Source organism: Lichenostomus cassidix, chromosome 5 (genome assembly GCF_008360975.1).
Source record: "Lichenostomus cassidix isolate B80296 chromosome 5, HeHo_3.0, whole genome shotgun sequence".
Taxonomy (NCBI): domain Eukaryota; kingdom Metazoa; phylum Chordata; class Aves; order Passeriformes; family Meliphagidae; genus Lichenostomus; species Lichenostomus cassidix.
Window position 1 is genome coordinate 3,161,984 of NC_139486.1, and position 24,740 is coordinate 3,186,723.

Genomic DNA, 24,740 nt, shown 5'->3' on the forward strand with positions numbered 1-24,740 from the left:
ACAGATGGCTCTGGGGGACGCAGGTGACTCTGTGGGGATGAGCTTAGCAAGGCAGAGTGATGTTACCTGAGGCATCAGACTGCACAGACACAGAGCAGGGTCGTCCCTGCCGTGCCTGCTCTGTTCTCATGTGAGAATGAGTGACAACACAGGGCATATGTGCAGCCTACAGCTTTTGGGATGTGCAGATCCTGCTGTAGCAGGGTGTGGAGCGAGTGAGGGATCCCTGCTTGGCAAGCAGGGTGAGTAGGCAGGGAAAAGAATGCACTTCCCATGGGTGTGCTGTGGCAGGTGGATTTCCACATGGGCAGTGGGATGGATCTTGTGGTTGTGCCTCTGCTTGATCCCTCATCAGCCATGTTGCTCAGAGGTAGAGAGGTGGCCAAAAGGCAGAAGGGTCTCCAAAAGGAAGGAGGAGATGAGACCTCGAGGCTGGGCTCAGTGGTGACTTGCACCAGGTGGTACCATGGGTGGCTCATAACCATGTGTGGATGGCACCTGGTTGGTACAGACACACATGGGTGCCCCTAAAACAGCCCTGGTGACACCAGAGGATCCTTCCAGGCGCTTAAATAATCTGTGGGCTCTGGGCTGCCTTAGCCCTCCCAAACAGCTCTGTGTTAGGGGAGCCTGAAGCAGGTGGTGGTTGGTTTATGTGGATGGGAGGAGGAGGGGGAACATGGAGACACATACCAGCCAGAGACACATAGCAGTCCCCAGAGTGGGCATGTAACACGTGTGTCTTCTGGGATTACACTGTTCCTTCCTCCAGACCTGCTTTATGCAAGGCTTGGTCTGTACTTACACAGGGAAACAGCATGAAGCTGAGTCAGGGGAGAATTAGGTTGGATATCAGGGAAAGGTTCTTCTCCCAGAGGGTTGTGGGGCACTGAACAGGCTCCTTAGGGAATGGTCATGGCCCCAAGGCTGCCAGAGGTCAAGGACTGTTTGAACAACAGGATGGCATTCTTGGGATGTCCTGTGCAAGGCTAGGAGTTGGACTTGGTGAACCTGATGGGCTCCTTCCAGCTCAGCATCTTCTGTGATTCTGTGATCTTACAGAGCACCACTCCCAAGTTCACATACCCTGCTCACAGAGTGATGGCTCTGCAGCTTCCTGGCTGGAATGAGGCCACCTAATTTGGGAATCTGTATTCCAGCAGCATCCAGGGATGTTCCCACCCTGTCAGCTTGTGAAATCCCAATGCAATCACTGACTGAAGGTGCTCAGGGCAGGGAATGCCTGCCCTGGTTTTGCTGTTGATGTGTTGCTTGTCCCTTGAGGGAGGGTAGGACACCATCCTTGATGTGCAGGATGGGATGGGGGTAGATTGGAGCTTGTGGCTCTAATGCCACCTCCACTTTCCTTACAGCAGTCTGGATGTCTCAGGGATGGATGTTAGGGAGCAGCAGCACTGCTTTGGTGTGTATCCTACAGTCCCTGGGATTCCTGTCGACAGTGAATGGTGCTTCTGACCTGGAAGTGGTGCAGAAGCCTCCAGGGCAGCTGATGGATGCTCTCTGGGTTGTGGAGCAAAGTCAGACAGCCCCAGTAATTCTCTCAGACCCCTCAGGAGTCTCTTCTCTCTGGGAGGTTTCCTTGATGGATGGACCCTCCTAGACCTGGGTGTATTTTTCCAGCCACACTGGTGCCTGTTGGATACAGGCACAGACATAAAGCTGTGGTTACTGAGTGCATGGGAGCTCTCCTGAGGGAAGTTTTACTTTTCCCATCACCCCATGAGCACCTGCAGGTTCCTGTCTCCACTTTGCATCACCCCTGGAGCTGCCATCAGCAAGGAATGAGGGCTCCAGCTGGGAGCCAGGGATGTTCCTCAGCACCCCCACTATTAACTTAATCTGTTAAGAGCCTTATGAGTAATTCCCTCCTCAAACCTTTCCTGCTTCTTTGTGATGTCTTCCCAACATCACCATTCCCTGCCTTCCCTCAAAACATCACAGCAATGACATTTGTGATATTTTCCTGAGTAACTTCATGGGGCAAGAAACCCCTGGGGAGAATCCCCTTCCCATTGCTCGTCCTTTGCAATTCCAGGTTTTGGCAAGTAAAGAAATGGAAAGAGATGAGCTCTCCTTCCCCCCACCACCACACAGCACTTGCAGGGAAATGGCAGGAGGGCACAGAGGAGGGATGGGAATGCTGTGGTTGGGATTCATCTGGAGCGACTCCAGTCTCCTTCCCCACTGCACTGGGACTTGCTGTGTTCTCCTGACTCAGTAACACGCTGCTATTTAATTAACTTTTGACTTCTGGTTTAAAGGAGCAGTGCACAAAATAGTTATTTACTTCATTTGGAAATTCTTTTATTCGTTACCATAATTATAGCTTCCTCCTCCCTTTTTTTTTTCCTTTTTGGATATTTTAATTAGCCAGAGAAGGGAGGGAAGGAGGGGGAATATTTGCTGCTCTCCTTGTGGTTATCACATCCTTCAAATTACTAAAAGAGGCTGGGATAATAGGTCTGGTGATTATATATAGGCACCATCTGCTCTGTGGCTGCTTCCTATCAAAGTGCAGTTAGGAGAGTGCAAGGAGGATATTTTCTCTCCAGCTATATTAAGACTGTTTCCATCTTGGCTCCAAAGCAAAGCTCTCTGCATGCAAATGGATCAAATGCGCTGTAATCAATGGCTCAGTTTTGGCAGCCTTGAAACTGTTTTTTTAAATTTTGTTTTATTTTCCCCTCAAGTTTTGCTGTTCCCATCCGTTACGCAATTTTATTTGAGGCTGGTTGTTCTGCATTCGATGTTTTCTTGTAACCATAGTCGCCCCTGTTTGCTGAGCAATGTGGCCTCGTGTTAGCTGGCGCAGGGATCTGTGTCATAACTCGAATGAGAGGCAATATCTGAGCAATCAGGAATGTTTTGGAGGATGATGAAGGCAGATTTTTAGGATGCATCTGCTGTCGGTATGTAGAGGAGGTGGAAAGCTGAGCTGAGTTAATTTGGAGCCATAATGGAAAAGAATTAATACTTGGTTTATGATACCAGCCGTGGCTGTCCTGTTGCTGCTGGGGATTGTTGGGGAGCATTGCAGGACTCAGAATTATAGAATTCCAGACTGGTTTGTGTTGGAAGGGACCTTCAAGCCCATCCAACCCCCTGCTATAGGCAGGGACACCTTCCACCATCCCAGTTTGCTCCAAGCCCCATCCAACCTGGCCTGGAACAATTCCAGGGATGAGGCAGCCACAGCTTCTCTAGGCAGCCTGTGCCAGGGCCTCACCACCCTCACAGGGAACAATTCCTTCCCAATATCCAATTTGACCCTGCCCTCCTGTTATGGGGTGTCCCTGATGGACACCATCTTTTGAATCTTCTCATATGGGGATCTGGAGGTTGTGTTTGCCCCTTGCTGGCCTTGGAGACCCAACAGGCTTCTCTTTTTTCCTGGAACTGGTAAGATTTTATGCTTTTGAAAGAGAAAGAGGTGAAGGAATAAAACATGGCCAGCCCAGATTGAAGGGGAAGTTGCTTGGGATAGAGATTTGCAAGTTCCCAAGAGGTGGAGGCCAGAGGAAGGCTCAAACACTGGGGAATTTGTCTTCCAAAGTCTGTGCCACTGTGCCTACAAGAGAGGAGGACTTGGTGGCTTTTTTGAATGAGTGAAAGTGGGTAAAAAGAAACAAGGGAGGAGAAATCCCAAATAAGTCGACAAGGATGGAAGAGGCTACCAGTCTGTTTCAGTCTGGGTGATGACTGTGGGATGTACATCACATAAAACACTTGTTGTCCTCATGTATTTTGTCACTGCTGAAGGCACACTGCCTCCCTGCTATTGCTCCACAGCTTTTTAATGACTCTAGGGGTTATTGGATCCCAGTTTCTTCAGGGCAATTCCAGAGGTTTCTCATTCACCCCTTCCACTTGACTGGTTTAAGAGCCGTTCTTTCTCACTCCCAGTTTTCCACAGGTTGTGATTTTCTGTGTAAAGGATGTACATCCCTCAGGTTGACCTGAAATGGTTGTAAGTGATGATGGATGGGTTTCTCCATCTGGAATGTAACGTGTGGTGGTGGAAGCTGATGATGTTGGAAGTCTCATCAGGGTGATGTTCCTCAGACCAGGGATCGAGGCAGTGGGGAGCTCTGGCTGCTGCTTGAGCAAAGGAAATACTCTTGGACATCTCTTTTGGGTGGAAAAGGACTTTGGGAAGGAGAGTTTCTGCATCCAATGCTGTTTATTTGGCTTGATTCGTGAGCAGGGGAGGAATTTCTCCCAGGAGCCCAAAGCAAAAGCCATTTTCTGGGATAATTAGGGAGGCTTGGTTCAGCACAGCAGCATTTGTTATTAATGGACCAGGATTCTCCAGGGACAAACACTGCTTTTCTGTGGTTTGTGTATAGATTTAGGAGAAAAAGTGCATTTATTGGCCTGGACACTGGGGCATTGTGTTTACCCAGAGAGATTCATGGCTTAGGGCAGCACCTCCTTGCAACATACCCTAATCCTCCATCCCCACCCATTCCCACCTCCCTGAGCCACCATTCCATGCATCCTTTTGTCTGTGAGTTAAATCATGGTTGGATTCACATCTGCTCTGTCTTGCTCCAACCTTGCTGGATGCCCTAGTGGGAAGCAAGTACCTTTCAGTACTTAGAAGGGCCTTACAAAGAAGAGAGAAAAGGACTTTTTACATGGGCTGATAGTAATAGGACAAGGGAGAAAGATTTTAAATGAAAAGAGGAGAGATTTAGATTAATTTTAAGAAGAAATTCCTGGCTGTGAGGGTGCTGAGGCCCTGGCACAGATTGCCCAGAGAAGCTGTGGCTGCCCCTGGATCCCTGGAAGTGTTCCAAGCCAGGCTGGATGAGGCTTGGAGCAACCTGGGATGGTGGAAGGTGTCCCTGCTCATGGCAGGGGGTGGAATGAGATGAATTTAAAATCCCTCCCAACCCAAACCATCCCAGGATTCTATGAAGGAGCGTGAAAGCAGCTCCTGAGCTCCTGCTGCTTGGTGAGACAAGCTGGGCTTCCTTCCAGAAATGCATCCTGTCGGATTGCTGGAGCCACCAAGGTCTGAATTTACACATCTTTAGATGCAGCCCCACTCCTGCTGCCACACAAATGAGTAAATAACAGTCACAGCAATTCCTGCTGGAGCCAAACAGTGGATCCACGTGTGTTTGTGCCATGCAGGGAATTGAAAAACCTCCTGTGAGGGTTCCTTCCCCGCTGAGCCTGGATGGAGCCTCACATGCGCTGCTCAGAGAGAGCAGCAACAAATGGGTTATTGTTGCTCTGTCCAATTTCTTGAAGAGGAAACTGTGTTTAAAAACGTCATTTTTTAAAACAAGTTTGCTTGACAGCCCTTTCTGCAGTCTGTGCTTCTTCCTATTTCTCTTCTCGAGGCAGCACCCTGCTTGTATGGGTTTTTTTCCTAATGCAGGGGCTAATACCTCTTATTCCCTAATACCATGATTTTCCATAAAACCCAAAATGGCTTCTTGCATTTAGGACCCTTGATTTCGCCCTTTCATGGCTTGTATCAGCCCCTGGTTCAGAGGCCAGGACATGGATTATCCTGCTCCTGCAAGCACAGTAAAAGTCACAGCCACAGAACACAGGGAGATTAAAGAAAAAAAAGCCACAAAGAAAAGGCTCCAAGGGTTAGGGGATGTTGAGCTGAAAAATGTTCCATCAGGTTCTGCTCTGGCTGTGCTGGAGCTGCCTGGGGCAGCGTGGGGAGCTGGTGAATGAGGTGCCCAGGAAGGAGGCTGGGTGCCAGCTGGGCAGTGTGACCCACTGGCAGCTCTTTCCAAGGGTTCTCAGCAAAGAAATGCTGGAAAATCCCTGAGCTTTGCTCTGCCAGCACGGGGAAGCCTTCCTGGAGAAGAGGATGTGTCGTGACTGGGATAGCAAGGAGCAGGCAGAGGGGAGGACTGAGCTGAACTTGGGCTTTGCTTTGTGAGGGTGTTGCTCAGTGTTCCCTCTCCACGGGGGAGCTTCCAGGCTGCACAAAACATCGTGTGGATTAAAAACATCCCCATTTTCTATAGCAAATTTGGGTCAGGTTGCTGTTCCAGGTACCAACAGACCAGGAAAGGAGCTGTATGTAATCAGATGCTGCCTGAGCATGCACCATAAGCAGCTTTGCATCCAAGATGTGCCATTTTTAGACTGAAACAGCAAGAAAAGCTCCCAAAGAGCTCAGAAGCCACCTTGCAGTGCTTTTCCTTTTCTGCAGGCATGAGGAAGATGTTATTTGGAATTGTAACCTCATGTCTGCACCTGTGCTGGTGCTTTGGGTGTCAGGGACCCAGCAGGGACTGGGAACATCCTGAACACTCCCAGTGGTGGGTCTGGCTCTCCCTGGAAACTCTCACATGTGTGTCCTGTCCAGGATTTTGCAGCACTTTAAGTCAGTTTTCATGAAGGGCAGAGGGAGAGGGAGCACTTCATCAGCCATCCCACGCTGTGTGGAGGAAGGTCTGCCTGCAAAGCCCAATTCCTCAGCTCTAATTACAGGAATGGGTGGCTTTTCCCTTCTCAGGCTGAAAAAAATTGGCCCAAAACCCTGAGAAACCACAACACAAATGTCTGACGCTGTTCCACATGGTCCTCAGCGAACAAAAACCCTCTTGAAATCAGCCCTTGCCTCCCAAAATAGGCAACACCACTTCAAAAGGGAAGAGAGGGGAGGAAAAAAATCCCAAACCCAAGGCTTCACGGGGTGAGAGCACTTGCAGCCTCAGAGTTTCTGTAAGTGTGTTGTGCCTGCCAGCCCAGGCAGGGTTTGGTGTGGGGTGAAGCTGGATTTGCCCAGGGAGGGGTTTTTCCCCCAGGGATGCTCCCAGCATGGTCAGCAGCTGCCTCCTGTGATGGGGAGCATTCTGCTGCATCATTGCCATCACTCCTTCTCCATCCTCTACATTTTTTTCACCTGGGAATGTTACCCTGAGCTTGATCCCAGTCTGCAGGTCGTGGAGAGGTTTCTTGCAAGGGAACATGTGTGGTGTGGGCTGAGTTCAGCCCCAGCTGCTCAGAGCCAAGCAAAGAGACACCACCAGCCTGCTTATCCTGGGCAAAACCGTGATCTGCTCCAACCTCTGTCCCACTGGACACCTGTTTGGAAGGAGCTGGACCAGGCAGAGTGTGGACCTAGCTATGCAGAGTGGCTGGATGGTTCTTGCAGCACCTAAACAGCAGGAAAACACTTCTAAACCAGAAGTGGGGCACATTTACAAGCCGTAGAGGATCTGTGTGCCAGCATGGGATGCCCTTTGTAGCAGTGGTTTCCCCTCTTTGTTTGCCCAGCTCACAGCACTCAGAAAGGCAGCCGTGCCCACCCACCTCCTGGGAGCTTATCTTGCCCCAGAATAATATTTTAGATTTCCTTTCGAAATTACAGCTTAATATTTTTGTAGTAAAAGAAAAAGAGGCTTGGGTGTAAGGTGATAAACTCACACTTGGTTTTCTTCTGCTGAAGTTGAAGCCCATGTGGACCATTTATTTTAGCAGGAGCAGCCCTGGATTCACCTTGGCCCATCCATAAAAGCACACAGGATGGTCAAATTCAGGTCAGGACCTACACTAAACTGACTCTTTGAAAATAATGAGCTACGTCCTCTTATTTCAAGAAACTGAGGATGTGACCACAAGCAGCTTCATTAATAAATATAATAAATATGCACAGTTATTAATCCCCTTTCTGGGGGTTGCAGATTAAAAGGGGGAGAGGGTTGTGCATACCTGACAGGTGCCATCCCAGGATTCACAGTATCTTTAAGGCTGATGAAAATGGGCAAAAGGGTTTGTAAGAAACCACATTATCACCAATGTCTGTTACAGCCAGAAAGTGGAGCCTAAAGTTAGGCTAAGAGCCCTTAAATCATCTCTGTCTGGTCTCCAGTGTAGCTGAGGTGGTTTTAAAGAGTTGGTGACTTGCAGCATCCTTTGCAGAGGGATTATCCCTGCTGCATCTTGGGGAATTGTGTGAACTGACTCATAATTCAGTAAAAATTTGGCTTAGTAAAACATGTTCTCTTGGATCCAGCATTGCATTGATCTTGGGCAAAGAAGTGGAACTGATTTTTATCTGTTGCACTGGATGGTTTCTAATTGTCCCTGGCCATCCTTTGGAGTTCATTATTTCTCCTTCAGCCGACACCAGCTTCTAATTAGGGGACATGAAATTAAGATGGAAGAGCAGCAGTTTGTGAGGGTATTGCTGCTCGTGAAGGAATCTGGGCTGGATTTATGCCAAAAATACCCTCTTGTTTGCAGGATTTTGGTGGGGAAAAGGTGGTGTAAGCACTGCTGGGTCCCACTGTCTGCACACACCCTGTAAGAGCTGGATTAGCAGAGCAGCCCTTTGCCTCCTGAAAGGGGAAGATTAGCTCCAATCCTCCTTGCCCCTTCTCCTGCATCTCCATCTTAAGGGCACAAATACTTCCTAAACCAGAGCTTTTCCTACAACAAAATCAGGGTGGATTCTCTCCCCACAGCAGTGTGGCCATGGCTCAGGGCAGCAGGCACAGAAGGGCTCTGGGCAGTACAGGTGATGCTCAGCCCTGCTGATGCATTTTAACCAATTTATCAACTTTTTCCCTGTAATTCCCCCCTTGTTATGGCAGTTTTTTTAATGCTAAATATATTTTTCTCCTGGGAGGGTGATGAGACATCTGCAGAGCCCCATTACAGTGCTGCTTTTGGGATACAATTGCAAAGCCAAGAGCTGAAAAAGCGTGGCCAAGACCTTCTTAAATCCATCTATTTCCCCATCCAAATGCTTCACATCACAACTTTAGGAAGCATAACATTGCTCTGAAAGCAATCTCAGGATCTCATTGACATCCTTTTCTGCCAGGAGACTTCGGGAAGATGTTTGTATGGTTTTTATATGGGAAGGGAACAAATTCTTCCCCGTAAGCCACCCCAGTGCTTCCCTGTGGAGCGTGGTGTGAGTGTTACATGTTGGAACAAGAAAACCCTTTCAGAAATAGGAATTATTTAAACATTACAGAAATCCACAGGTTTTTGGCCTCATCCATCAGCTGCCTGTGGTACCAGCTGCTTTTTGCAGGTGGTTAATAAATGCAAATGTGCTCTGGTGTTTCTCTCTCTCCCCTCCTTTTATAACCCCACTACTGCCTCATTTTCATCCCATTCCTGGTCAGCAGAGATGGCTTTGATGGTGGGTTTTCCCCCAGGCTTGAGATGGGAATTAAGCCTGGCTTAACTTTTGCAGCACAGTGCACCTGGCTGGGGGTTTTCCACCAAGACTCATTTATATTAAATAATAACATGTAGAGGAGTCTGGAGTGGTTTTGGTGAACTGCTGTAAATGCAAAAAAGGGGATTAAGGAGCTTCAGGACTTCGGTGCTTTGGGTGGAAAAGTCACAAGGACAATGAATTTCCCTCGGGTTCTGTACAGTTTAAAAATTTGTTTTGGAAAGAAAAATTAAAAAGTTTTTGCTTCTGTTTCGTATAGGCTGAAAGGTCATTCTAACCCCACTGCCCTCAGATTTCCCTGGAGCAGGGAAATTCTCCCTGGTTTGTATCCTAAATCCATACATTAAATTACATACACTGTGTTTATGGTTAAACCAGTAATTTAGTGACCATGAGTGATGAAATTTGAATTTTGTTAAGCAAAAAGAACAATCTTTTCAAATTTTTTTTCAGTTCTTAAAACAGAGATACTCCTTGGTAGTGCTTAAGGCCAGGTTGGATGGGGCTTGGAGCAACCTGGTCTGGTGGAATGGAATGAGTTGGTCTGTAAGGTCCCTTCCAACCCAAACCATCCCATGATCTGTGATTTTAGTAGGACTCAACAAGGCTGAGACATTCCCATGGATGAGAGGTAGCCCTGCAATGACTTTGGCAGACGTGTAAATGCTCCTGCTGTGGGGCACAAGCCAAGTCCTAACCCAAAGGGAGAGACAGAGATGCTTCCCCTGGACCTGTGTAGGGGCACCTCCATCCTGGGGGTTTTTACACTCTGGAGCTGCTCCATTGGGGTTTTTCCCCCTGGAGATGGAATCCACACAACACCTTCACTTGAGCAGCCTGAGATAGCTCGTTTAAACTCATTTAAACAACCCCACTCCTTGCAGGTACTCCCATCCTTTTTGCTTCCCAGGAGGCAAAGCAGAGAGCTCAGGGTAGGGCTCAGGGACGCTGCAAAGCCATCGGCGAGGCACCATGGCCAACCACCACCACACATTTTATAATTTCATTTGATTTTTTTTTTTTAATTATTCGGGGGACTCTGCTGCATCCCGGGCCGCGAGGGGGGAATAACCTCTTTGATTTTATTTTTTTTTCAGTTCTCTCAGGCCAGACACACCACAGCCCTTTGAAACGCTCTGTGTCCCTTACCCCACCCATGAATGTGCCAAACCAGCCTCTAGGACATGGATGGATGTCTCATGAGGACTTACGAGCTAGAGGACCCCAGTGCATCCCTTCCGATCATGCCCCCCTGTCTCCACAAAGCAGTGTAGCCTCTTCAGGAAGTGGTGGGAGTGAACATTTAGAAGATCAGCCTTCCGCTCGTAACACATTCCAGGAGGAAGGGAGTGGGATGAAAGGTGAGTGACAAACCAGACCCCAACCCCCCCAGCACCCAGAGGCAGGAGGGGCAGAGCTCAGCCCTGCTGGTTTCCCGGCAGCGCGGGGCTCTCGGTTGGCGGTTTTGGGCAAGGATCCTCCTAACCCAACGGGGCCTCCCAGCGTTCCTTCCCGGTTTAGGAATTTAGGTTTAGGGGAATGCGTTGGGTTTGCTTTTAAGTAGCAGCTGGTCCTGATCTGACGTCTTACAGTTGGGTGCCAGTGGGCTGGTTTTGCCCCAAAATCCTGCGAGCTGCCAGCTTTCCAAAAAGCTGGATTTTTTCCATAGCCTGAGGCTTTTGGCTGCGAGTGGTGCTCTTTTTTCTCTTTCCTTTTTCTTTTTTTATTACGGTGAAAAATAGCTTAGAGCAAGCTTAGCTAGCCACGTGTGATTTACCATTGCAGTGTTTGGTACCCACCAAGTATTTGGGGAAGTTTTGGCTTGGGATACTTGCTTGCAGTGAATTTAACCTGTGTGTTTCGGTTAGTTTTCTCATTATACCTGCATTTCACAGAGATTTTGGCAATAAATACATGTAGTTCTGGTGGTAAACAAGGCAGAAATGAACCCCACTTGCTGCAGTCAAAGATGGAAGGCAAACCTCAGGCTGAGGAGAAATAAATAGATAAAAACCGGGCAAACACACGGACTGTGTGTTCCTGGGAACAGACTGAAAATGACCCTGCAGCTCTCAGACTCATTTAAACAACTCCAATTTGCATTAATGCAAAGCAGCTCAATTGTGTACAGACCAGTGGTGTATCAGAACAGGGAAATAATTGTGTTTTTTAACAGTCACAAGGTCTGATTTTAGTCTAATTACAAACAAATTGAGATATGGATAAATCTGTGTGATGTGGGACTGCATTTGGCTTGGCTCTGGATGGCTTTGATGTGCATGAAATAAATGCATGAAAAACTCCTCATGGTTCCAAGGAATGTAACAGAGGCAGGTCGGGTCCTGCAGTCTGTCAGGCCAGCGAGAACTTCTTGGGAGCAAGAAGTTTCACGGGGGAGCTGTTTAACACTACATTTCTCCAGGTTTCTGCAGAAGGAGCAGGGAGGAGACCATGGGGAGCTTGGCTCCCTGTGATCCACAGCTGCAGCTCCAGGATCTGCGTGGATAGAAACTTCCCAGTGCTGTGCAATCAACCTGTGTGGCCAAATCCACAAGACTCAGAGGCTGTCCACCAGCAATAATCCATTAAATAACCCCCACATAAAACATCCCCTTGCTGCTGCGTGCAGCTGGGATATATGGCCATCCTTCCTCAGGCCATCCCTTCCCAGACTTCCAAACATGATTCCCCCATTGCTGACTCAGCCAAATGGCTTTTGTCCCACTGTCCAGGGACGTGCAGAACAGATGTTCACAACCTCTGGTGTCTGTGCCTGCTGTGTCCTCCCCCCTCTGCTGGGTTTTCTTCAGGCTGAACCATTCCAGTGCCTTCCCAGATGATGTTTTCTAGACTTGGGGTTGTTCCTGCTACTCTCCGCCAGTTTTTTTTCCAAAAAGTCCGTGTTTTATTGGAGGTGTGTTGCCCAAAACTGGACTTGGAAGCAGAGCAGAGGCTTGCCTGCCTCCAGACAGCATTCCTGTGGCTGTGTAGCTCATCATCCTCAAATAACAAAGCACTGTGGGCTACATATGACCCATTGTATCCCCACAGCTTTCCTGAAAAAAAAAAAAGGACTGCCCGTTCCCTGCACTCCAATCATGCCATTTCTTGTTCCTACAGAAACACACAACTTGGTGCATTTTTATTGGGTTGCCTCGTATTCCATCCAGCCTGGCTGCTCTCTTTGCCAGGTCCCTTCTCTGAATTGCAGCCACATCTCCCCAGGTGCCTGCAGGCTCTCGTGGCTTCTTGTCACTCCTGCTCCTGGTCAGCTGGTTCCTTCTTTAACATTCTCTCAGGGCATCCAGGAGGATCAAGACCCGTGGGATCTGGAATGTGAGGGATCCAGACCCATGGCAGATCCCCATCTGGCTTACCAGTTGATCTCTCCCGGTGTCACCTATTTCTTTCCTTTCTATTTGTCATTATGCTCTCATGACACCCATTTCTTTTCATCTGTCTTCATGCTGAAGGAAAGATGCCCTTTGGCTTTTTCCTGATCTCTGGTTTCTCCAGGGGAAGATACGGACACTTGGTTCCCCATGGACCCCATCTGTCTGTCTGTCTGTCCCTTCCCGTGTCCCTGCCCCTGGCAGGGGTTGGAATTAGATGATCTTTAAGGTCCCTTCCAACCCCAACCATTCCAGGATTCTGTGATTCCCGGGGCACAGCTTGGGGAGCACCAGGAGGAGAGTCAGGATAGAGCTGGGGATTCCTGCTGGGAGTATATCCAAGGTGTCCTGTGTGTAAATGTGGCAGGGTGACCTGTTTTCCTTCTAAATTTCCTGACAGCCGTGCCATGACTTTGCAATTAGCTCCTGGTAATTGCTGATTAAAGAGTAGCTCTGCAGGCAGGTGGCTCACCCAGCCGTGGAGAGCATTGGGAAGTTTGACTTTCCAAGGACCATGAAATCACCTTGGATATCCTTGCACCACCTGGTTGCCTCTTCCCTGTGGGAAGTGGGAAAGCCCCACCACACACAACATACCCTCTGTTTGCTGGGGTGGCTCCTTCTCCTCAGCCTGCTTCCAGGATTGGCATCTCTGCTGGCAGGGGGGCTCTGGATCTGTCACATTCCCCAAAATTAAGGCATAATCCAGACAGGCTGATGCAAAGGCAAAGAGCTGTTTCTGTGCTCCAAGCCCCTGCAAGGGTTGGAGATGGGTTTCCTGCAGGATTCAATGTCTATATGAAGTTACATCTCTCTTCTGGAAGTATCCCTGTGGGCTTTGCCATTGGCATGGACATGTGCCAAAGGCAGATGTCCCCAGGGAACATGGGACCAGGGAGACTTTTTATGTGCTGTCACTAGAATGGTGTGGTTTTGTGTTAAAATGACGTTGAGAATGGAGCCTACACTGGAATTGGGTCTTTCTGCTAAGAGCTTTTAATTGGTTTTTAAATAGTAATCAGTATAAGAGAGCACTGGTAGCAGAATTTGGGACTGTTGCATGTTGGAACTTCTGGAAAACAGTGTTTCAGCCCATCTGTGCTCAGTAATTGCTTTTCCTCATGTTTGGTGTGGGGTTGATCTGTGCAGCACTAGAGGAATTTCATTGACACGTGAATCCCAGTGTGTGTCAGGGGATGCAGAGTGTGAGCAAAACACAGCATGTTGGGATCATTTGCATCCTCTGCTTGGATGCAAGGTGGATTTGGGATCAGCCCAGGCAGCAGGAGAATTCTGGCAGATGTATGGATTGCCTTAGGGAACCAAACCAGTGGTCACTCCTGCCCTGTTCCTTCCAGTGATGAGGCTTTGGTTCAGGGAGAGGTCATGGACAATCCTTGACTTGCATCTGGTACTGAACAGTGTGGAACTTTCTGGACCCACACCATGGGATGGATGTCCCAGCAGTGGGAATTGGCTCCTGGGTATCTCTCTGGTGGGGAAGGGGCCAAGGGCTATGGACAAGGTATTGCTGGGAGCAGAGCATGTGAGATGGGCAGGCTGTGGCAGAGCTACTGTGGGGTTGTAGGTGCTAAATAAAGCAGGTCTTGAATTGGCAGAGCATTGGAAGCCTTTACAAAGGAAAAACATCCTCACAGGCTGGATGCTGTGCTGCAGCACAGACACCTGCAGGGCTCCCCTCCCTTGTGGGGTGTCACCACAGACCCCCAAACCTGCAAAACCCCAAGGGCTGCTTGCTGTCACATTGCTTTCTCCGTGGAGGATTCCCCATCATGGAGTTTGGTGAGGTTTTGAATGTCACAGAGAAAGGATTCCCCTCCCAGGTCCCTCCCTGTGAGACCATGCTGATGTCAGGAAGATAAATTTATTTTTGGGTACCCATCCAGCCAGGCACAGAGGTGCTACACTGCAGGTAATGACTAAGAAGGAAGAAGTAATTTCAATCAGTCCCAAGTCACCCTTTGAAGCAGGTTGTGGGACCATCTTTGATGGCACATCATTTTTCCATTCCAAACCCATCTCTATTTCTCTTTTAGCAGCAATTGTGGTGCATTTCAGCACATTTTCAGCACATGCCACCACACCTCATGCCATAAATCAGCGTCTGCCATCTACAAAACAGCCCTTTGCTCATCCTAAGCTCAACCACTCCATGAGCTTCAGCAGGTCCCATGTTCCTGAGAAAACAGCAGTGAGGAGCTTGGCATGCAGCTCCCCATGGGCTAATTCCCAGTGGATTGCCCACAGAAACCCAACTTCTGAGGATGTGTTCTTATCTGGGAGCTCATTCCTCCTCCCGTCCACATCCACAGCACTGTGTCCTCATCCAGGGGCTGATTCCTCCTCCCATCCATACCCACAGCACTGTGTCCTCCCAAAGGTCCGTGAAGCTCAGTGAGGTGTCTGTTGTGATGCTCCTGGTGTTGGTGTTGATGCTGTTGCTCGTGGTTATGCCGTTCCATGAATTGAACAGAGCTCTCCTCTCCTTCCCTTTGTGCTCCAGATGTCCCAGCCTGGCTGAAGAGCCTCCGGCTGCACAAGTACGCTGCCCTCTTCTCCCAGATGACATACGAGGAGATGATGGCCCTCACCGAATGCCAGCTCGAGGCACAAGTATGTCCCATGTCACTCGGGGGGTGACACACCTCTGACACCCCTTTGTGTGTCTTCCCGTGGTTGGGAAGCAGGGAAAGGGGAATTGGGTCTTGGGGAGTGAAAAAAACGCACATTATACCTGAAAAAAGTCTTGCCCCCATGTTCTTATTGCAGTCTCAGCATGGAAGTCCCATCACTGGAGTTTTTTTTCCAGTTGGGATTAAGTTCAGGAGTTTCAGGGTTGCAACCTGCAGTAGCCAACTCCTTTAAAATCAGCAGTGCTTTGATGGCCAACTGCCTTTGAAAATGTCATAGAATCATTGAATATTGATGGTTTGGGTTGGAAGTGACCTTAAAGATTATCGGGTTCCAACCCCTGCTGCTTTCAGGTTCACCTCTGCATTATCCTTGGGATGAAGAGGAATGGGCAACACTGTTGCTTTCCTGTGTGAGGTGCACCAGGGAGGGACAGACTAGCTGGAAATCTCTATCTTCAGCAAGTCTCTGATGATTCTATGTCCCCCACAAATCCCTGCACTCAGAAATTTAATTAATTTCTAGCAGCCCTTTCTGCTTAGCAGAGGAAGGGTTTGGGTTGACCCAGCAGCCCTGTGGAAGTGTTAACCCCAAGTTTTGTGCTGTTTTTGCAGAATGTTACCAAAGGTGCGAGACACAAAATAGTCATCAGTATCCAAAAGCTAAAAGAAAGACAAAACCTGCTCAAATCTCTAGAAGGGGTAAGTAATCAAAACCATTTTTGTATTTCTTGTATTTTTAAGAAGCCAGGCGTTAATTCTGGGGTGAAGGACTGTTTGGTTATGTTGTGGGCACCTTCTGCAGAGAAACCTGTTACTGGCTTAGCTGCATGTGAATGATGTCCTGGACCAGAAATAGGTTTTATTTCACAGAACTCCAGAATGGTTTGGGCTGACAGGGACCTTAAAGACCATCCAGTTCCAACCCCCTGCCATGGGCAGGGACACTGCACCTTCCACTAGACCACATTGCTCAAAGCTGTATTTTGCAGAGTGGGTCCTAATGCATGTCCCACACTCACACAGCTGGGATGGATGTACCTTGTAGCCCTGGCCAGCTCCAGAGTGCTCAGAAAGACCTGAGCTTTCCTGGAACATCACATGGGCAACCTGTCCCCAGATAAAACACCAGACACCCACATCAGTGCCTGAACAACATCTTGAATTTCCACAGAGAATAAATAAAAACTTCTTTATTACTTCAACAAAAGCTTAAACCCTGCAGAAGGGGCTGTTGGGGAAGCAGCAGCACCACAGCCTTGCTGGGAGCAGCTCACCCAACCTCTCCCTATTTATTATCGCTGTATTATATTATATTTAATTGCACCATCTTCAAACAGCAACTTGCAGAGCCTCCCACTAGGGGCTTTTAAATACTTCTGTGGTGTGTTGCTATTTATTGGTGTTTTCCTTAGCTCACTGCTTCACTATTTATTTATAATACGGGCTTGTGCTCCGAGTATGGCAGGAGCTAATAAAGCCATATTTACCTCCGTTATTAATAATAACAACTATTAAATCCAAGAGCCAGCCCACTGGATGGAGCTGGCTGCAGCTCTGTGTTTTCCAGGCGATTGCACAGCCTCTTCCCCCGCTCCTCCGCCGGGATTTGGAAATCTGGTGTTGATTGAGTGGCGCTGTGCGGGAGCTGGAGCTCAGCTCAGCTGGCACAGCCAACCACGCACGCTGTAAAATACAGGAGAAAAGTGGCAGGGACTGGATTGGAGCCCTCCTAGGGTGGGTTTAGGCTGTGGCACTGTGACCCTGTCCCGCTCTGCTGGGGCTTGGAGCTGCCTGTGAGCTGCTTTCCTTGGGAGGGGACATCTCTGGTTTTCCAGGCTTCCCGTCCAGTTTTTGCTAAACAAGAGCATGTGGGGGACTTTGATGTTTTTGGGAAGTTTCTTGCTGCTGAAGATTGCTGCTTTCTTGGAAAGAGCTGCTCCACCCCTCTCTGTTAGTTAGCAGAGCAGAATTTTTTTCCCAGAAAAATAGTGCCCAGCAGACTGACACCAGATATTGGGAAAAGTGGAGCTGAGACGTCCAAGAGTGAGCTGGGAATGCAGCAGGAATTAGAATCAACAACCGTTTCAGGGCTTGCACACATCCCATGTGCTCAGTTAATGTCCCTTCCTTCAGTGCACCAGGATTCACTCCAAAAGCTGCCTCTTTCCAAGCAGTGTCCCATGAGCCAGACCGTGCAGGAGCCTGCAGTGAGCTGTTCTGGTCCAGGCTACATTAAGAACAAAACACAATTATTTCCCATCACTGGGACAAGGGTCTGACCATAGGAATGAAGTTCTTGATTGACACCAAGAGTGAGGCTGGGATGCACCCAAATTCTCTCCCTCCTGGGTGGATCTGTCCCATGATCTCCAAGCTGAATGGTTTTGCTATGAGAATATCAGTTCACCTCGTGGTGTCCCCTTCTGTGTCTGACCACAAACCACCTGCTCCCCTTGAAACCCTCCCAGTCCCCTCTGCATCCACTCCTCCAGCCCATCCCAGAGTGGACAGGGATGTCCCCACTTTGCTGCCACAGGACAGGCTCCTGCATCCCAGCACAGTCCTGGGCTCCGAGATGATCCCAGAGCATGAGGATGCCATGGCAAGCAGTTTTAGGGCAAAGCAGTTAATGGGGTTCCAGGCTTGAAGGTGGTGCTGGAAACAAGAAACAAGCCCACATTAGTGTAATTCCAATGAAACAGAGCTGAAATGCTGTGACTGTGAGATTGCTGGGGAACGAACGAGGTATTTACTGCTCTGGGCATTGAAATCTCCCAGGCTCAGTCACTTTCATGCACTTGCCATTTCCTGGGTGGAAATGTGGAAACACTGAAGCTGGATTGTTGTTGGGTTTGGGTCCCTGTGGTTAACAGGGGATGTTTATCTCTGGGGATTCAGGTCTGAACACATCCAGGGATAATCAGACACAGTCCCTGCAACACTCCCCTGATGTAAGGAAAAGACTTGATGAATGAAACGTGGCTGTTGACTGTGGAATGCAGCAGGGTCCTGAAGCAGGGCTTTGCTGGGAATTCTTTGGGGGTCACAGGAGGGGTCTGATTTACAGCTAATGTCCCATTGTCCCTGCAAAGACAAACCCTCTTCTCTCCACTTGAATCTGCAGGACATCCTGGAAGGTGGCAACTTGCGTGTCCCGCTGCAGGAACTACACCAAATGATCCTCACCCCCATCAAAGCCTACTCTTCCCAAAACTCGAGCACGGAGGAGCACAGCCGGGAGGTGGACTCGCACCACCCCTCCTCCCTGATGGGCTCGGACAGCCAAGGCTCCAACTGCAAGGACTCCGCGGCAGCCGGGATGCAGCAGCACCATCTGCCGGGATGCGAGGGCGAGTCGGGCGGGGCCCCTTTGCCCGAGGGTGACCTGCCCGGGCAGTTCACCCGAGTGATGGGGAAAGGTGAGCACCTGTCACCTCTCCTTGGTGACCTGGGGACTTGTCACTGGGGAGGGCTGCTTTGGACCAGGGGCCATGCGGTGGCAGCGCTGGCAGCCGCCTTTCCCTGAGCTCCTGCAAATCCCAGTCCAAGGGGTGATGGTTTTTTTAGGTCCTGTCATGCTGGGGTAAGAGGTAAGAGCATGATAGGGCAGGTGGGCTGTGATTTTGGGGAGGGGCAGCAATGGGACAGGCTGCCTGCCTGCCCTGGGTTTGGGGTGAATAGCATCCTCTCCAAGGTGGATAGCATCCTCTCCCTGCCCCACCTCAGGAGGGGATGGCATCTTTTCCTGAGGGCAGAGGTGGAGAAGTTCCTTTCCCTTCCCATTCAGAGCCCTGGGGTCATCCCACTGATCCAGGTGTGTTTTCCTCTGCTTGGAGCAGAGTTGCAGTGGTGCAGGGGCTGGACATGAGCCACCCTGAGTGCAAATCAGTGGGTCCAAGCCCCTTTCTGTGCCCCAAGTTAGATGCAGGATATCCAAAGTACTCTGGTGTCATTCTGTGCCTGGTACAGGGTGCATGGCTTTGCATCAAGGACAATACACTGGGAGATGCCATGAGTAGTGTGAGGTGGGAACTGATTTCCTGTGTCATATTCAGGGCTCTTGGAGCAAATCTTTGTGAGCTTGGATGTGCCCTAGCCCTTGTTTGTGGCACCTGAGGTGTCAGTGCTGGCTGTGTGGAGGGAGATCTCCCTGGGGAAGAGGAAGGGGAGCCTCATCCACAGCAGACTGGGAACAGAAAGAGCCTCATTGGGATGCCACAAAGAAATACCAGCCTTGTCCCTGTTTCCAGTCTATTTTGCAAAAGAACAGCTGAGATGTTTTCTACACAGAAACCTGGTGCAGAGTTTGTCCCCAGCTGGTTGCCTGCAGAAGCAGCCACATGTGGGTCTCCAGCCCCATTTTATTCCTGTGACAAGTGCCAAAGTGTGTCACAGGCCCTGCCAACATGTGGTGTCCTCCTGGACCTCAAGGCATCCCTGCCTAGGGGTTTACAACAGGAGAAGCTCATTCCTCTGTGAGCTCACTCCCACTTGTTTTTATGACATTCATTCCAAAAGAGGTTAAGATTCATCAGGAAAGGTGGGAATTTACCACTCTGCAGTGGGGGCAGATTTTGGCCACGGGAGCAGGAGCTCTCTTGCCTATGAATAGGGATTAATCCTGTGCCCCTGAGTTGCTTAGGTCTAATTCTGGGGACTCCAACGCTGTTACTCTGGATTAACACCATCATAACAGAGAACAAAATCTGACCCTAAATATAGGAAGGCACAGCCGGAATTGGGGAAGGGCATTTTTTCTCACTGATGAAAAACCTACTCATGGTTACAAGGGAAATAGGATGTCCAAGGTGTTTGTGCGACCCCTCCTGGACCCCATCTCAGTGTCCCTATCCTCATTTCCCTTCTCTTCTTTTTTTTTTTTCCCAGTCTGCACACAACTTCTAGTTTCCCGACCCGATGAAGAGAATATAAGTTCCTATTTACAGCTCATAGACAAATGTCTAATCCACGAGGTGAGTCATGTCGGATCATCTAAAGCTGTTGTTCTCATCACTTGGAAACTGTTTCCAAAGTGTCTGTTTATGTAAACCTTTCGGTTTCTAACACAAATATTTTTGGGGGGTATTAATAGTAATTCTGACAGAACAGGCTTGGAGCGGGCAGTAGCTCCAACGTGGTGCATGGAAATGTTGCTTCCCCCCACGCTGGTTTAATTGCCAATGCCTGGAGCTGGGAAATTCATCTGGCTTGTGACAGTCCCATCAGCAGCTGGATGAAAGAAAGAATCCCGGGATGAACGTGCAGGCAGTTTCCATCAGACAGACCCGGAGATCCCTTGGCGTTGCCTCCTCCCATTTTGCACCACGTGGTTTTGGGATTTTGCAACAGGGATTTTACATCTGTTCCTGCTCCTGCTTCCTGATGGCTTGGGATGGCCCAGGCTGTGCCACAGGACTTTGGCACGCTCCTGCCCAGTGGCAGAGAGGGATGGCTGGTGTCCTGCAGTGTCTCCTACCCACACTGGCTGTACCTGGAAGAACAAGCTGCTTCCATCACCTGCCCATATGGCAGGGATCAGGGAGCAGAAGTGTAAGCTGAGGCCTGGGGCCAGAGAGCAAAGCCAAGGAGGACATGGAACTTCTCCCAAAGTGCCTGCACTTTTCCCACCAGAGCCAGCCCCTGTCCCAGGACCACCCTCTGCATTGGATCCAGCGTAATCAGTGCCAGGAGAGAGCATCTCCTCTGGAGGGTGGTTCAGAGCAATCAAGTCAGGCACTAATTAGCCTCCAGATTGTTCTCTGGAGACTTCTGCTCCTCTCCAACAGAGACCTTGGGTGTCTAAAGTTAGCAGTGGTGGCACGTGGGTGTCCCTGTCACCCACACCTCCTGCCTGGAGCTCTGGGAGCAGCTCTGTCCCCTGCTGGGGTGACCTTTGCAGGGAGCCTGGGTGGGTGACAGACTCACCCCGGGTGACCTCCTGCAGAGCCTGTTGGTGCCAGGATCACAGCCAAGCTCTGCCCAGCCCCGGGAAGGGGGATAGGATGCAGGATGCCACAGGGCAGCTCAGCTTTCCAAATCCCAGCTTTGCTCATCCTGGCAGCTTTTCTAGAGCCACATCCAGGTGACAAGTGTCACCACCCGTCGTGACCCACCTCTGCCAAAAGGAGTTGGCAGCCTCAGGGCAGAGCTGGGGTGTCACCCTGGGACACAGGGAATGCTGCCAGAGTGTTTTCTCCACCTGAGATGAGTAAATCCTGAAGACCAGTTTCCCCCTGGACTTACTGAGGGGGCTCAACTTACCCCATCACCTGCTCCAGCTGCTTTTCTTTACCCACACCCCTCCATGCACATCCCTGCTCACTTTGTCCAGAAGAGTATTCATACATTTCCTATTTTTCTCTCTTTTTTTGGGGGGCAGGCGTTTACAGAGATCCAGAAGAAGCGGCTGCTGTCATGGAAACAGCAGGTGCAGAAGCTCTTTCGGTCTTTCCCTCGGAAATCCCTCCTGGAGCTGTCAGGTTACCGGCAGCAGAGGAGGTATGCAGGATTTCGGGAGGGGAGGGGTGGATGCAGAGGCCAGAGCAAGGGCACTCCAAGTGGGAACTCCAGAGGGAGGGATGGGTTCTGCTGGGTTCAGAGCCACGTTTAGGGATGGAGGAGGGTTGGAAAAGCTTCAGCACTGAACTCCCAGGCTGTGGCTGGGAAGGGAACACAGCAGTTAGTGTCATTGTGTTTGTGGTCACCACCTTCCCCACCGATCCCACCCTGTCTCCCTGGCTCCAAACCTGGCACTTGCTAGCTGTGCAGCATATCCCCAGCACTAGGCTCTTTCCCTGCTGCCCTTTGATGATGGTATCAGCACTGGAGTTTCCTCAAAAAGCTGTCAAGTGGCAAAAAAAAAGGCTGGAAGCCTTCAGAAGGTGCAGAGCCAGAGTTGCAGTCAGAGAGCCAGGCAGGGCTGTGCTGGGAACACCATGTTTGCTCTCTTTCAAGGTGATGCTGAATTTTGGGTGATTCTAGAAAGCGTAGGGTTTGTGCCAAGAGATATTTTTAAATTACTTTTAACAAAAACATCAGCCCTTTGTTTCATTCTGCAAAGCCTGGTTTGTTGCAAGTTCTTTATTCCCGAAAAAAGAAATTGTTCTAGAGATAACTGGGAGTATAGGAAATTGCAGGATGAGATTTCGGGAAAGCACCTTTAGCTCAGCCCTCCCTAATAGATCTTGGATTTGTTAGGTTGTTCGAACCAAATTTTACAGAACTTGAGAAGTCTCAGAGGGGACCATGTTTGTGAAAATGAACCTCCTGGCAGGGGAGAAGAAAAACCCAAAAGCATAAGCTGAACTTTTAATAGACACTGGAGAATCCACTCCAGTGGAGAGATCTCAAAGAAAGCAGGTGCCTGGGGCCATTACCTGAGTTATTTTAGCTTGTATTTAAGAACAGGCCCATTTTCCAGGAGTAAAACAAACTTTAAAGAAAACGAATGTGGATCTGAGAACTGCAGAACAGTGGGAGGGTGACTGGCAGACGGGAAGAATAGAGGATGCTGCACACCCAGACTTCCTCCTTCCCCCTGCCTGTGCAGGATGGAGGGACCACCCTCGGTGGGATGGGAGGGTTGGGACCCCCTGAACCCCAGCACTGTCCCCTGGCAGTGGTCAGTGTCTCACCCTCAGCTCTCTCTCTCTGCAGCCGAGGCTTTGGCCAGTCGAACTCCCTGCCGACAGCCGGATCGGCGGGGGCAGGGCTGGGCCGGAGGAACCCCCGCCAGTTCCAGATCCCCTCCCGCAACCTCCCCACGGCCCGCCTGGGGCTGCTGGGCCCCACAGGGCTGCTGGGCACCCCCCAGCGCAGCCCCGCCGCCAGCCCCGCCATCCTCAAGCAAGGCAGACAGGTTGGTTGGCATTTGCAGCACCTTCCCGCAAGCTTCCTTTGCATTTCCTTCTCTAACTTGTCCGGATCATCACTTTTTCCCTACTCTTCAAGCAGTTTTCAAGTTTTGGAGTGCAACTTTTGGGTTGCACTCAGTGCAGTGGGACGTGGAAGTGGGACTGGAGGGAGAGGGACAAACCAAGCAGCAGAGAGGGAAAGTCCTTAAAGTGGCTTATAAAAATAGGGAGAGGGACTTCTGATGAGGGCAAATAGTGGGAGGAGAAGGGGGATGGGAGATTTAGATGTGATACTGGGAAGAACTTCTTCCTTCGAGGAGGGGGTGAGGCCCTGGCACAGGTTGCCCAGAGAAGTTGTGGCATTCCCATCTCTGGAAGTGTCCAAGGCCTGGCTGGACAGGGCTGGAGAAACGTGGTCCAGTGGAAGGTGTCCCTGCCCATGGTGGGAGGTTGTAACTAGATAATCTGTAATGTCTCTTCCAACCCAAACCATCCTGTGATTCTACAAGCCCAAAGTGGTTATAAACCCATGGCCCAGAGGGCTTTGCTTTGCATCCCACACTTTTTTTTCCCCACAGAACCTGTGGTTTGCCAACCCCGGGGGCAGTAACAGCATGCCCAGCCGGAGCCACAGCTCGGTGCAGAGGACGCGCTCGCTGCCGGTCCACACGTCCCCGCAGACCATGCTGATGTTTCAGCAGCCAGGTAGGCAGCAGAGGTGCTTTTTCACTTTCTCACAGCTGGGTGAGACAAGGGGAGGTGGGAGGAGCTGTGCTGGTGAGCCTCACAACAGGCGCATGGCCCATGCCAGCACGGTGTGCTCCCACCGGGATATCTCTGAATTCCTGGCTTAACCTGAGACATCACTGGAGGGATTTTAGATTTTGGATATGCCATCTTTATGTTTCACAATGCTGGTGCCTTGCCTAACTTGCCTCTGAGGGGCTTCTGTCAGGCAGGAAGGTGATAGCTCAGCTCATCCATCACTTTTTCCTCATGGATGGACACGGAGCCCCGGTGCGGAAGGACTGCCTTCATGCACTCAAGGGAAATTCTTTCCACAGTGCGTGTGAAGGGAAATGGTGCTGTGTCAGTGCTTCCTTCCCAAACACTGCCAAAATGCTCCTGTATATAGGAGCATCCTCTCATTCAGGGAGGATCCTGCTGACCTTGGACCCTGGACCTGGAGCATCCTGCCCCTGAGGAAGCCTGTTTGTGTGTCCCTTCCTTAGCCTTTGAGCATGCCTTTTCCTACCAACACACCACAAAACAATTTGCACCTCGGGACAGGGAATCCATCCCCCTGGTAAACACCCTCATCCCTGCGCTCCTGCTGGTTTGGGCTGGCAGCTCCCTGGCCTCACATGCCAGCAGTGTTCAACTGCAGCATTTGGGCAGCAAATGTTCCGTACAGCAGGAGCAGCAGCTGTTCCTGGGTATTGATTAAACACCGGGACAAGGGCACATTTCTCAGGCGTTGGAGGAGAATAAATGGGTTTCTCTTTGCGCATCAGCCTGCGGTGGATGAGGGTGTAGGAGGATTGGGGAGCCAAAGACATGGACTAAGTCGCAAGAAAAATAAGCAATAATGTGATGCTGGGCTCACAAACCACTGTTTGCCAGGCTGTGGGAGGACCTCAGCCCT

At 50.0% G+C, this 24,740-nt stretch overlaps 1 protein-coding gene across 8 annotated transcripts in view; it reads left to right on the top strand.

Moving 5' to 3' along the window:
* SAMD4A (sterile alpha motif domain containing 4A) overlaps nucleotides 1-24,740 on the top strand; it is a 97,913-nt gene that overhangs the window by 67,176 nt on the left and 5,997 nt on the right. For 6 of the 8 annotated variants that reach the window (XR_014852381.1, XM_085060993.1, XM_085060989.1 and 3 more), the window contains exons 4-11: nucleotides 10,294-10,557; nucleotides 15,113-15,222; nucleotides 15,855-15,941; nucleotides 18,367-18,661; nucleotides 20,130-20,215; nucleotides 21,622-21,740; nucleotides 22,899-23,100; nucleotides 23,674-23,800. Coding sequence is in view for 7 of the 8 variants with exons in the window: in XM_085060993.1 (XP_084917119.1) it covers nucleotides 10,294-10,557; nucleotides 15,113-15,222; nucleotides 15,855-15,941; nucleotides 18,367-18,661; nucleotides 20,130-20,215; nucleotides 21,622-21,740; nucleotides 22,899-23,100; nucleotides 23,674-23,800 (1,290 nt within the window). In the remaining variant the exon portion in view is untranslated. The remainder of the gene's footprint in view (nucleotides 1-10,293; nucleotides 10,558-15,112; nucleotides 15,223-15,854; nucleotides 15,942-18,366; nucleotides 18,662-20,129; nucleotides 20,216-21,621; nucleotides 21,741-22,898; nucleotides 23,101-23,673; nucleotides 23,801-24,740) is intronic. The other 2 variants (XM_085060996.1, XM_085060994.1) reach the window with 1 other exon arrangement.